The following is a 14691-nucleotide window of genomic DNA, read 5'->3' as shown; positions in this document are numbered from 1 at the left end:
GCTATTGAAATACTACTAAGCAACACAAATACAGTGATGCTACAAGAATACTGTACTGAAATACTTCTACAGTAATGCTGCACAAGTACTACGAAAGAAATTCGACAACAGTAATGCTACAAGAATATTATACAGAAATACTTCTACAGTAATGCTACAGAAATACTACCAAATAAATTTCACTACATTAATGTTACAAGAAATTAATACTGAAATACTTCTACAGTAATGCTACAGAAATACTACTATATAAATTTGACTGCAGTAATGTTACAAGAATATAATACTGAAATACTTCTACAGTAATGATACAGAAGTACTACCAAAGAAATTCTACTATAGTAAGGCTACAAGAATATTATACAGAAATACTTCTACAGTAATGCTACAGAAGTACTACTAAAGAAATTCTACTCTATTAATGCTACAAGAATATACAGAAATACTTCTACAGTAATGCTACATAAATACTACTAAATAAATTTGACTACAGTAATGTTACAAGAATATAATACTGAAATACTTCTACAGTAATGATACAGAAGTACTACTAAAGAAATTCGACTATAGTAATGCTACAAGAATATTATACAGAAATACTTCTACAGTAATGCTACAGGAGTACTACTAAAGAAATTCTACTCTATTAATGCTACAAGAATATACAGAAATACTTCTACAGTAATGCTGCACAAGTACTATGAAAGAAATTTGACAACAGTAATGCTACAAGAATATTATACAGAAATATTTCTACAGTAATGCTACATAAATACTACTAAATAAATTTGACTACAGTAATGTTACAATAATATAATACTGAATTACTTCTACAGTAATGCTACAGAAATACTACAAAATAAATTTGACTGGAGTAATGTTACAAGAATATAATACTGAAATACTTCCACAGTAATGATACAGAAGTACCACTAAAGAAATTCAACTATAGTAATGCTACAACGATATTATACAGAAATAGTTCTACAGTCATGCTACAGAAGTACTACCAAAGACATTCTGCTATAGTAATGCTACAAGAATATTATACAGAAATACTTCTACAGTAATGCTACAGAAGTACTACTAAAGAAATTCTACTCTAGTAATGCTACAAGAATATACCGAAATACTTCTACAGTAATGCTACAGAAGTACTACTAAAGAAAATCAACTACAGTAATGGTACTAAAATATTATACAGAAATACTTCTACAATAACGCCACAGAAGAACGACTACAGTAAAACTACAATAGGAATACTACAAAAAAAACAACTGCAGTAGTCCTACAAAAAAAGCTAAAGAAAAAAGATAAAAAAAATACCGCAGAAGAGCCACAAAAACACTAAGAAATACAACAAAACAAACATTCAAAATAAGTGCTTAAAACAGGGGCCCAATATATTATTTTGTTTTATTTCTAAGGGATTCACAACCAATTTGATGAAACAAACCTATTTGAAAACAAATATAAAGAAATATGTTTATCTAAATCAAATACAAACTGATATATCTTCGTGAAAATTTACACAGTTGTATTTAGTTACGTTTTGTGTCGCGGCACTATAAATCAATAAACATCTGCTTTCATGGGGTCTCTAACACCCTACAGGTCCCAAACCCCTACCGCTCCAAGCAGCCGAATCCAATCTTGTATTTGCTTGTTTATTCATAAATGCAAATGAGATAAATCGGATAGGTGCCTTGGCCACATTTTTTATCCAAATACGGCTCTCGACTCCAAAAGTTTCCCGTGATGTGTCAGTCAAGTGTAGAGAGGAAGTTCTGGACTGCGTCTTCGTCTTGCTGCTCTCACTGGGCCATGCAAAGCGGCTCCTAATGCAAATTGGAGCGCTAAAGGCCGGCCTGAAAAGTAAACCGATCCCGAGTTCTTGTCACCTCCACTTACGTCAGCCACATCTTAAAGCGTGCCTCGCTTGTCTGTATTGTGTGGCTGCTTCCTATTAGCGGCAGGTTTCGGCCATCGGCTCAGACAGGCACCAGCCTCTGAATGGCAACAGAGCCGAATCAGGCCCGAGAGTCCAAACGGGTCGAGTCGAGGGCCACACTGCGCCGAGGGGCCGGTCCTGGAGACCTCTCCTTTTTTTCACATTTAAAAATGAATGTACATCCAGACATCTACATGGGTATCGCCACCTCTGCCTTGCGTATTTACACAAAAATTGTCAAAAGCTTCCAAAAGCAGACGTCATTGGATCAGTTTTTCAAGAAACACCGGGCAAAAAAGTAAATGGTAAGTGTGAAGCACATTGTAAAGAGCTTTGGGAGGTCTTCATTGACTTGAAAAGCACTATAGAAATGCAGACATTTACCATTTACTATTTTTCATATTTGTTTTTAAAAAGATCAGTCTCATCAGATTGGTCTTGAAATACTCACAAAACCAAGCAAAATATTGTGTTAGATCTCTGTTTTTAGCACTACATTTAATATTTTGTTGTTTAGTATTCATGTATTTGTGTTTTGTAGTACTTCCATACTCATTATTTTCTGGTATTTCTGTGGTAGAATGTTCTAGTATTTCTGTAGTAGTAGTAGTAGTGTTTTTGTAGGTTTCCCATAGTAGTAATTTTGTAGTACATCCGTAGTCATATTTTGCAGTGTTTCTGTAGTATTTTTGTCGTAATTCTGTAGTATTTCTATAGTAGTAGTTCTCTGATAGTTTTTCCTGTATTATGATATTGCTGTAGTGGTATTTTATAGTCTTTCTATAGTGTTTCTGTATTTTTGTAGTTTTCCCATAGCAGTAATTTTGTAGTATTTCCGTGGTTCATATTTTTGTAGTAATTTTGTATTTTTTCTGTAGTTTTTCTTTAGTAGTAGTTCTCTGGAAGTATTTCTGTATTGTAATATTGCTGTAGTAGTATTTTTATAGTATTTCTGCACTAGTTCTGTAGTAGTATTTTTGTAGTTTTGCGATTGCAGTAATTTTGTCGTATATCCGTATTTCATATTTTTGGAGTAATTCTGTATTATTTCTGTAGTTTTTCTATAGTTGTAGTTATTTGATAATATTTCTGTATTTCAATATTGCTGTAGTAGTATTGTATAGTATTTCTGTAGTGTTTCTGTAGTCGTATTTTTGTAGTTTTGCCACTGAAGTAATTTAGTAGTATATCCGTAGTTCGTATTTTTGGAGTAATTCTGTATTATTTCTGTAGTTTTTCCATAGTTGTAGTTCTTTGATAATATTTCTGTATTGTAAAATTGATGTAGTAGTATTTTATAGCATTTCTGTAGTGTTTCTGTAGTTGTAGTTTTGTAGTTTTGCCACTGAAGTAATTTAGTAGTATATCCGTAGTTCGTATTTTTGGAGTAATTCTGTATTATTTCTGTAGTTTTTCTATAGTTGTAGTTCTTTGATAATTTTTCTGTATTGTAATATTGCTGTAGTAGTATTTTATAGCATTTTTGTAGTGTTTCTGTAGTTGTATTTTTGTAGTTTTGCCACTGCAGTAATTTTGTAGTATATCCGTAGTCTGCAATTTTGTAGTAATTCTGTATAATTTCTGTAGTTTTCCTATAGTAGTAGTTCTCTGATAGTATTTCTGTATTTTAATATTGCTGTAGTAGTATTTTTATAGTATTTATGTAGTGTTTCTTTAGTAGTGTTTTTGTAGTTTTGCCACTGCAGTAATTTTGTAGTATATCCGTGGTTCATATTTTTGTAGTATTTCTGTATTATTCCTAACAGGGTTGGTGTAAAATGTTTTGCTTATAAACAATTCATATCTAGTATTTTTGCAATATTTCTTTGTTATTTTTGTTGCATAAATGCAGTAGTATTTTTGTAGTATTTCTGTCGAACTATAACTGCAGCAGTATTTTAGTAGCGTAGTATAACTATAGTAGAGTTTTTATTCTATCTTTATTTTGTTTTTCGACTGAAACCAAAATAATATATGAGGTCACTGTTTCTAAGCACTAAATTTAATATTTAGTTTTGTAGTAATTTTGTAGTATTTCTTCAGTATTTCAGGGGATGATGTACAATATTTGTAACCTGTGCAGTCCTTTGAAACATTTTTTGATTAAGGGCTATACAAATAAATGTGACTTGACTTGAGTATTTCTGTTGTAGTATTTTTGGTGCAGACACACAAAGGGATAATGGGGACACAGTTGGCGCAGAATAACAGGTTTTTGTTAGTACAGTGGAACCTCGGTTCTCGACCATAATCCGTTCCAGAACCCTGTTCGAAAATCGATTTGTTCGATCACCGAAATCATTTTTCCCATCAAAAATAATGTAAATCGTTTTAATCCGTTCCAACACCCTGAATGTTTACCTTGAATGTTTAACGTAAACTTAAAGCTAACCCAGGCTAATCGTACGTTCGCGTTATCGTAATCTCCCGTACGAAAGATTACGCTAACATGAATGTGTAAAAATAAAAAAATCAGGTCGTTTACAAGTCATTTAGCACCCAGGTCTCTACAACAAGTGGTGAGCGGTTCATTGGAAAGGGGGCCGCGTTCCAACACCCTGAATGTTTACCTTGATTGTTTAACGTAAACATAAAGCTAACCCAGGCTAATCGTACGTTCGCGTTATCGTAATCTTATGTACGAAAGGTTACGCTAACATGAACGTGTAAAAATAAAAAAAGGGCTAAAACACTTCGTACATTGTATATTAAAAGCGAAAGCAAAACGAAGCACGACCGCACGCGATAACAGTTGGTCACGAAAAGAGCGATCTACACCGGTACGCCGCTCAGCATCGCACCCTAGCGTACGCACTCACGCATTACCGGCGTTCGAATTCCGATTTTTTTGAACGAACAGCGAAGCAAGAATTTCTCGAAATTTTTGCTCGGACTCCGATTTGTTCGAACTGAGAGGCGTTCGAAAACCGAGGTTCCACTGTAGTACTTTATTTACTATTATGTGTATTGTCATTATATTTTGACTACAGTGGAACCTCGGTTTTCGAACGCCTCTCAGTTCGGACAAATCGGTGTTCGACCAAAAATTTCGAAAAATTCTTGCTTCGCTTTTCGGTCAAAAAATCGGAAATCGAACCCCGGTACGCCAGGGTGCGATGCTGAGCGGCGTACGGGTGTTTTAGCCCCTAATTATGCCTCCGAAGAAGGTCGGTGCAAGCAGGACAGGTGAAAAAAAAAACAAGTTGTTCGTCCAACTATTGCCTTTAAGAAAGACATAATAGCTAAATATGAAAGAGGTGTACGAATTTCCGATCTTGCTAGTGAATACAGCATGGCTAAATCTACTGTCAGTACGATAGTAAAGAATAAGGAGGCTGTGAAATCGAGTGATGCGGCTAAGGAAGTTAGCGCTATAAGCAAGCAACTGCCGCAAGTTGATTATTTTTCTCTCCCCACCGTCCACCACAAAGGTAAGAATTCCTATTCATAATCCTTTTTTTATTTTTACACGTTCATGTTAGCGTAATCTTTCGTACGGAAGATGACGATAACGCGAACTTACGATTAGCCTGGGTTAGCTTCATGTTTACGTTCATGGTAAACATTCGGGGTGTTGGAACGGATTAAAACGATTTCACATTACTTTTAATGGGAAAAACGATTTTCGGTGATCGACCAAATCGGTTTTCGAACAGGGTTCTGGAACGGATTATGGTCGAGAACCGAGGTTCCACTGTATTTTTGCTTGGCAGGGAGGATGAAAAATCCATGTAGTTCGAATCCCCCCTCTGCTTTAAATGTTTACAATGTCAAACTGGAGCTGAAATGTTGCAAATATCTGCAAAAATGATATTACAGGGCCTCAATGGATTATACTTGCGGACGTTTCCGAGTGAATGCTTGCAGGGGTACCGGTCCCGTGACCCCAAAAAGAAGAGAGCGGAAGGTGAAGGTCACACGCTAAGGGGGACTCGGACGCTTCAAACGAAAAAACCCGATGTTGTCTCTGGAGGATCACAAAGATTCCGAGTTGGAGGGGCTCCTTTAGAGGGAAGGTTCCCCAGAGGCTCCTCCGTGCACCACTTTCAACGTTTTGTTTTTTTTCAAAGCGAGCATATGCTCAACTAAGCATGCCGGGTAAGTGAAATTTTTTTTATCTGCGTGTGTTCCTCTTCAGTTTTCTTCAGCCAATGTCAGGGAAGAGAACCGTATGTTGTGGAATGCTCTTCCCCTTGAGATTCGATCTGCAACCTCAGTGGAACTGTTGAAATCTAGGCTTAAAACACACTTATATTCTATAGCATATGAATAACCTATATTTCCTGTTGACATTATCTGTGAATTATTTGTCATTGTAACTACACTTGACAACTACACTTTGGATTACTTTCTATTTTATCGTTATGAGTTTTAACGCACAAAAATGCATTTATTCAAGGAATCAACTCCTTGCCCTGAAGAATTCTCGCGCCGGCGTAATGAGGGGGCCCTATCGTGGCTGCAGAGGCTGAGCTAAGGTGAAGGCTAAGCGGCTAGCGGCGTTATAAGCCTTCGGTACCGTCCGTAATCATGGTAAATGTGAACTCTACCAAATAAGACCGACGAACTAGCTGTGCTAGTGAAAAACATCAAAGCGTACAGGGAATGCAGTTTGCTGTGTTTTACGAAAACGTGGCTCACGTCTAGCATCTCGGATGCTAACGTGGAGCTACCCAGCTTCAGCGCTGTTAGGGCAGACAGAGACACGAAAGCCTGCGAGAAGCGGAGAGGAGGTGGACTATCTACGTGAACACGAGGTGGTGTAACCCTGGGCACAAAGAATTCCATCTGCTGCAGGGACGTCGAACTTTTGGCCTAGCATGTGACGTCATCCACTCCGCTGTTGCTAAACTAATCCATCTATCCATCTATCTATCTATCTATCTATCTATCTATCTATCTATCTATCTATCCTTTTCAGCCTGGTCATTCTGGAAGTGGGATGATCTCATGTGCGGTCCCTTCTCAAGGGTTCTTCATTTTCCTCATATTAAAGTTTTTGAGTTTTTCCTTACTCTCATGTAGGTTTTAGATCAGGGGATGGTGTAATAATAGTCTGTGGTTCGCAATTATCTGTGGTCTGTGCAGCCCTTTGAGACTCTTTCTGGTTAAGGGCGTCACAAACAAACACAACTTGACTTGACTTAATAATATTAAATAAAATACTACTCATAAGAAATGTTTTTGTCCCCATTGTCCCTTTGTGTGTCTTCAACAAAAATACTACTCCAGAAATACTACAAAAATAAACATTGAATTTAGTGGTTGCAGATAGGAGCCTAATACATTATTTTGCCTTCATTCTAATTGTATATGGTCTGCGTTTATATAGCACTTTTCAAGTCAATGAAGACCCCCCAAAGCGCTTTACACTTACCCATTCACACACACACACTCACACACCAATAGGGAGTCAGCCATGCAAGGCCCCTACCTGCTTATCGGGGGCATTAGGGATTCAGTGTCAAGGACACTTCGACATATAACACCGAGGAGCTGGGAATCGAACCTGCGACCTGTTGACGAGCGCTCTACCTCCTGAGCTAATGCCGCCCAAATACTACCAAAACACAAATAGAGTAATATTAGTAAATACTAAAGAAATACTACGCCAAACATGACTACGGAAATACTAAAAACCCTACAGAACCAATAGCAGGATGACGATGGATGGAAGGGGCTTAGATATTATGAAAAAAACTAAATTTAAAAAAAAGTGTCAGCAATACTCCACTGCCTTGAAATGGTCCAGTCCGTTTCAATCCTAGCACTGCTATTACATAGTACTATTTTTGAACAATTACTGCAATACTATTTTTGTGGTATTTCTGCATTTTTTGTAGTATTACTGTACTTCTAATTTGTATCTCTGAAGTCATATTTTGTAGTATTTCAGTATTTTTGTAGTAGTAGTCGTTTTATTTTATAGTATTTTTGCAGTGTTTCTGCAGTTGTATTTTTGTAGTATTTCTGTAATAGAATGTATGTCAGGACCAGAACGGAAACAGGACCCACTTGCGTTGCGTTTCTCACAAGTTTTATTAGAATAAAGGGAAAGGGTTGTGCCCGTGATTCGGGGATTGCTGGACGCGGGAAGCAGGTCGCTCTGAACGCGGAAGTGGATCTTCCATGGCGAGTGATGGTGGTGTCGGGAATGGAAAAAACGGGTCAGTAGTCAGGACAGGAGAGCAAAAACTTGGTCAGAGTCGTAAGCGAGTCGTAAGTCAGGAAAGGAGAGTAGACGTGGTCGGGGACAAAAGAGGTCAAAAGCCGGGACGGGAGAGTAAACGTGGTCAGGATCAAAAACAGGTCGAAGCCGGGGTACAGACAGGTGCAAAAAACAGGTGGGTGTCAGGGTCGACAAAGGCTTGCCTAGTGTTAACTGAGGTTCGCAGACGGACTGACAACAGGGGACGGATAGGAGTGGGTTTAAATAAGGACAGAGAGCCAATCAGAGTCCGAGGCAGTTGGCGCCAAAGGAGAGGGCACAGGTGAGTCAAATCAGTAATCATGACAATGTAGTACATTTGTAGTATATTTGTTGTATTACTCTATTTATATTTTGGGGGTATTTTTGTAGTATTTTCATAGTATTACTCTGATTGCATTTTTGTGGTATTTTTGTAGTATGACTATCATTTTGTAGCATTACTCTAGTTATATTTTTGTGATATTTTTGTAGTGTTTTTGTAGTATTTTGTAGAGTACGACTGTACTTTTATTTTGTAGTATTTCTAAAAGCGCTATAGAAATGCAGACCATTTAACATTTACCATTCATAGGGCAGGACGAATGTGGAGGTGAGCCATATATTCGGCCCATGGGCCGGAGTTTGGGAACCACTTATTACATTTGAATTTGGGGATATACAACACATGCATTTCAATACGGTTGAGCTTTTAACACACTGGCTACTTGATTTTTCCTTTCTCTAGACTTATTCTGAAAAGGAAAGCCAGCATTTCTAGATCTTAAATCTTGTGAATTTTCCTTTATCAAACGTTTAAACATGTTTCTTTAAAGTTAAATTAAATCATTTCACAGGGGCTTGTTGTTGTCTAATAAGGGTCTTTAAATGCATTCATGAATAAATAGAGTAGAATAACACATATGGAATGCATTCTGTGGAGACACAGGAAAAATAAATTAGTATTATTATTAGTTTATTTGTCACAGTTGCGATGGCGCCCAATTGGCCCCGCCCATGTGGCACCGGCTGCAGCTCATTGACAGATTGGCTTTCCGTCTATTTAAGCTCAGTGCTCTCATTTTTCCTTTGTCAGTCCGTCAACGAACTTCTGCCCCGCAAGACGTGGGTTTCGGCTCGGTCCTGTTCCTGTTGGTATTTCCTGTTCGGTATTGTTCCCGTTTATTTTGTCCTGTTTAATTTTGGTGTCCCGTTTTCTTTCCGTCTATTTTTGTCCTGTTTATTATTTCCTCCAGTTTTCGTTCCCGTCTAGTTTGTCCTGTTTATTTTCGATATCGTGTTTCATTATCTATCCTGTCCGTCCTGTCCTGTCCGGTATTGACCCCATCCGTCCGATATCAACTCGGGCAATTGGTATCGATCTCGTCGGCTTCTGGCTTCCTATAATTTCACACCATACTGCTGCCTAACGTGCATGACTCCCCATTTCCCGAAAAATAAAAGTCTTGTGTGAGTAACGTCACGCGTTTGGGTCCTGATCCCGATATGGTTCATGACATTAATATTAATATCATTACTATTATTAATAATAAGAATGATAACATTATTATTGTTAATGTTATTATCATTATCATCATCATTCTTCTTCTTCTTCTTCTTCTGTTTCTTCTTCTTCTTCTTCTTCTTCTTCTTCTTCTTCTTCCTCTTCTTCTATTATTATTATTATTATTATTATGATCCACCAACTTCTAAAAAATATAGATGATTTTGGTGAAAATAGTTAATGCACTATTGAATTGAATTAATAGCGCATGCTTTTGACCTAAAATTCGATTTTACGTTGTCACTGACTTTAAAATAAAACAGGCAGGATTAAGAATAAACGGGCGTCATTCCAAATATATTATAGTAATATATTTTTAGTTTCTTGTTTTAATTCAAGAATATGTCAAACATAAGGTCTGGATCCTGTTTGTTGGATTATCCAATCCGGCCCGCTATGAATTTCTGAGTATGTCATACAAAAAAAGCGATTTTCTAGGTAATTACAATGAAAAGTTATGATTTCTTCAATGAATATAAACCAAGTTCTCCCTTTGGCCGCTAGAGGGCAGTATTAAAAACAATATTACTGGCCAAAGTTAGAATAACAGTGGAATGTTTTTAAATGGAAGAGACTATTTCTGTATTTTTTTGTAGGGTTATTGTATTTATATTCTTTATCTCTGTAGTCACATTTTTGTCGTATTTCTGTAATTTTGTGTATTACTAGTTTTATTTTATAGTATTTAGGCAGTATTTCTGCTGTTGTTTTTGTAGTATTTCTGTAATAGAATGTATTATATTTGTAGTATCTTTGTTGCATTATGCTAGTTGTATTTTTGTGATGTTTTTATAGTATTCATATACTTTTATTTTGTAGCATTAATCTCGTTGGATTTTTGTGGTATTTTTGTAATAGAATGTAGTATATTTGTATTATATTTGTTGTTTTACTCTAGTTGTATTTTTGTGATAATTTTATAGTATTATAATACTTTTATTTGGTAGCATTAGTCTAGTTGTATTTTGTCTGATTTTTAAGTATATATTTTTAGTATTTTTAGAGTACGGCTGTACTTTTATTTTGCAGTATTTCTAAAGTACCATGCCATCATTTTTGTAGTATTTCTGTATTTTTGTAGTATTAATAATTTTATTTTATAGTATTCATGCAGTATTTCTGCAGTTGTATTTTTGTAGTATTTTCGTAATAGAATGCAGTATATTTTTGGTATCTTTGTTGTATTGCGCTAGTTGTAATTTTGTGATATTTTTATAGTAGTATATATAATTTGAAGCATTACTCGAGTTGTATTTTTGTGGTATTTTTGTAGTATATTTAGAGTACGGCGGAACTTTTTTTGTGGTATTTCTAAAGTAGTATGGCGTCATTTCTGTAGTATTTCTGTATTTTTGCAGTATTACTAGTTTTATTTTATAGTATTCATGCAGTATTTCTGCTGTTGTATTTTTGTAGTATTTTTGTAGTATATTTGTATTATCTTTGTTGTTTTACTCTAGTTGTATTTTTGTGATAATTTTATAGTATTACTATACTTTTATCTAGTAGCATTACTCGAGTTGTATTTTTGTGATATTTTGTAGTATTTTTGTAGTATATTTAAAGTACAACTTATTTTATTTTGTAATATTTCTAAAGTACTATGGTGTCATTTCTGTATTTTTGTAGTATAACAACTTTTATTTTATAGCAGAATTTCTGCAATTGTATTTTTGTAGTATTTTCTTAATAGGATGTAGTATATTTGTATTACTCTTTGTTGTATTACTCTAGTTGTGGTATTTTGTAGTATGTCTAGAGTACGACTGTACTTTTATGTTGTAGTGTTTCTAAAATAGTATTAATGCAATTTCTCACGTGACATGATTTTTGTATCATATCTGTATAGTATTTTTGTAGTACTACTGTAGAAGCACTTCGTAAACATTCGTAATAATAGTGTAATCCCATTTCGCAGGAACAGAATCCCTCCAAATAAATCACAGGTTATATATTTTCGCAGTTTTGTGTAATTGCATTTAGTATCTACAAAAACATGAAAAATAAATTTGAAAGATGTGTTTTTACACTTTTGTGCGCTCGTTTAGGATGCTCTTCCCCAAACGCGGATCAACGTTTTATTAGGCCCCTCATTAATGACCCCATTTTGGTGCAATTAAATTGAATTAGGGGCCGACACAAAACCATAAAATTACCCCAAAAACGCCCGAAAAGGCGATAATTCAATTGCGTGTTAACGCTTCGGTATGGCGAAAGATAACTATTTAAGAAAATGTGTTATATGCTCTGTAGATGCAAGAAAATAAATACATTTTTTAAGAATTACGCACCACGACACTCTGTAAGTTTTTTTTGGTTGGATGATATTGTTATTGCACTGATTTTCGTTGCGCTATTATACAAAAAAATACATATTTTGTGCCTATTTATCCCGGCATTCCTTTTTTATCTTTTTTTTCCTCTTTAAGTATTTATTGTATGTTTATCCTAAATGCCCACGTCTAATTTTATTGCAAAAAAACGTTCCTGTTATTATCAATTTGGGTTGTAGACGCCATATAAATAGCATAAAATCCAAATTAGGAATAAACATTGGAGTGATGAGTAGATATAGGCGGATATTTGACAAAAAACATATAATTGTTATCATATCATTAATTTTGCCGTAATTTAAGTTGTCGTATAGAGATTTGAGGAGATACAAATAAAAGCAATATAGAATATAAAAGAAAGCTATTAGAATTGTGCATAAAAATGGGTGTAAGAACATGTTAAAATGTGAAAATATGATAAACTTAAATCCCTATTATTAGTATACAAACAAATAAGCAAAAAAATTCTCAAATAAATAGGGGAATCCATAACTCCAGGGTCCAATATTCTTGCACAACACTGAAATTCACCGGAAAAGTTATTAATTTATCGAACATTTTAGATGTCCTTAATATTATTTTTTTCAAATTTACACAATATACGTATTTTAAATAAAGAAAATGAATATATCAAGAGTTTTTGGGGGTATTACATGTTATAGGAGTCACTAGCGATCCTATTATAAATGTGATATGTCAATTTTTGTTTTGTTTTTTATGTTTCCGTTGTATATTGTTGTTTTCTTGTTTTGATTTTGAATATTTCTTCCCTGCAAAATAAAAATAATTTGGGTAGAATATTCAAATCTGGCTTACCCCCTTTGGGCACGTAATTATCCATTATTCAATGGTATCCTTGAAATACTAATAATAGAGTATTCTAGCAAATACATGGATCTTCTTGTACTCAATCTCGAGGAGATAATTTGTGTATTAAGAGTAAAAAATAGCATTATTTAGGAAACTTACCCAAAATATGCTTCAGCGGTGAGCGCTGGATTACGGTGCGCAATGTAAAATCGTTTGCATCATCCAGTTGTTTTACATTTCTTTTTCTTCATATTTGGAAAAATAAATCGTATCATCTTCAGCATGAATATTTATCCATTTTAATTTCCTGTGTTCATGTTCTATCTGTGATATTTACATCCCAAAAGATATCGCATTTTTGAAACACTGTGTTTATCGTTTAATTTTGTTTATTAATTGTTTCGTTTTTTTTTGTGATGTGCCGAAATAAAAAGCCGCAAACAAACAATGTCAGTAAATACATTTTTTCCAATGTACTCACCATAGCAGGGGATGATCTGGTTCTCCTGGCGCGCGTCTCTTTCCTCCGGGTGTGATTTGCAGGCCGCCGGATGCGCAAAGAGTTGAGATTTGCCGAAGGCGTCCAATGAGTGGCAGTCCTGCTGGAACGGACTCCGCGGCTTATCTTCGTGACCTTTAGGGGCTTGTGCAAACGCGTATCTGCTGCCAGGGGATGGGAAGGTCCTGAAGTGCTCCGCTTGCTGCTCGCGAGTTTGCGCTATGGAATGACTGAAAAATGCCTCCATGGAGGTCATGTCGGTGTACGGGTTGCAGGTCTCGGCGCTCATGTCTTGAAAAAATGGGGGGAGACACAAAAGTAGGGTGGGGGATCGATCTCGCCCTCTCTCTCTCTTTCTCTCTCTCTTTGGTAAATGAAAGCCGCGCGTGTGCGCATACAAATACGCACACCCCCTCTTCTAGATCACGCGTGCACACATTCACAGCAGCTGGTTTTGGTTATAAAACCATTGAGATTTTTTCCAGGAACAGTGTTGTGGAGCAAACCCAAGCTCCTTGCGTCTGAGGATGAAGATGACCTCCCGCTTCACAATCTCAATGCCGAGTGTAGCTGACAGTGACGAGTGAAAGCACTTATTGGGGAGTTGGAGAATAGGGGTCGGGGGGGCAGATTAGTTCCAAACAGCGTGGCACGTGATGTCCATTCAGACAAAAACGTCCCCGGGAGGAAGACGATTTCATGCTTCATCCGTAACGCTTCATTAAGGGCCACCGGGCCCTTCAACACAGAGGCCTACGGTTGTCTGCACCACGTGGATCCGATGATTTCGTTCATTTGCGATTGCATTCAAGAGCATGATCCTCGAAAAGAAAGAAAGAAAGAAAGAAAGAAAGAAAGAAAGAAAGAAAGAAAGAAGTAAACAAATGGTAAATGGTCTACATTTCTATAGCGCATTTCAAGTCAATGAAGACCTCCCAAAGCGCTTTACAATGTGCTTCACACTTACCCATTCACACACACTCACACACCAATAGCGGCCATGCAGCCATGCAAGGCGCCTACCTGCTTATTGGGGGCATTAGGGATTCAGTGTCTTGCCCAAGGACACTTCGACATGTAACACAGAGGAGCCGGGAATCGAACCTGCGATCTCTTGATCCCAAGACGAGCGCAGTGATATATTACGATTTTTATGCATGGTGCCGAATATAGATTTGATGTCACCGGCAGGAGGTAGAGTGCTCGTCTTGGGATCAAGGGATCTTAGTTCGAATCCCGGCTCGTCCGTGTTACATGTCAAAGTGTCCTTGGGTAAGACACTGAACCCCTAATACCCCCAATAAGCAGGTTAGCGTTTTACATGGCTGCTATTGGGAAATGTGAAGC

At 36.4% G+C, this 14691-nt stretch overlaps 1 protein-coding gene across 1 annotated transcript in view; it reads right to left on the bottom strand.

Moving 5' to 3' along the window:
• Window positions 1-13633, bottom strand: part of LOC148366843 (homeobox protein aristaless-like 4) — a 53418-nt gene extending 39785 nt beyond the window's left edge. The window contains exon 1 of the mRNA XM_088333169.1: window positions 13327-13633. Coding sequence (XP_088189295.1) covers window positions 13327-13633 — 307 coding nt within the window. The remainder of the gene's footprint in view (window positions 1-13326) is intronic.
• Between the last annotated feature and the right edge of the window lie 1058 nt (window positions 13634-14691).

The sequence above is a fragment of the Urocampus carinirostris genome, chromosome 4 (genome assembly GCF_059441175.1).
Source record: "Urocampus carinirostris isolate Australia breed hairy pipefish chromosome 4, RoL_Ucar_1.0, whole genome shotgun sequence".
Classification (NCBI taxonomy): domain Eukaryota; kingdom Metazoa; phylum Chordata; class Actinopteri; order Syngnathiformes; family Syngnathidae; genus Urocampus; species Urocampus carinirostris.
Note: the sequence above shows the minus strand (reverse complement) of the source record. Positions and strands in the feature narration are given on the sequence as shown.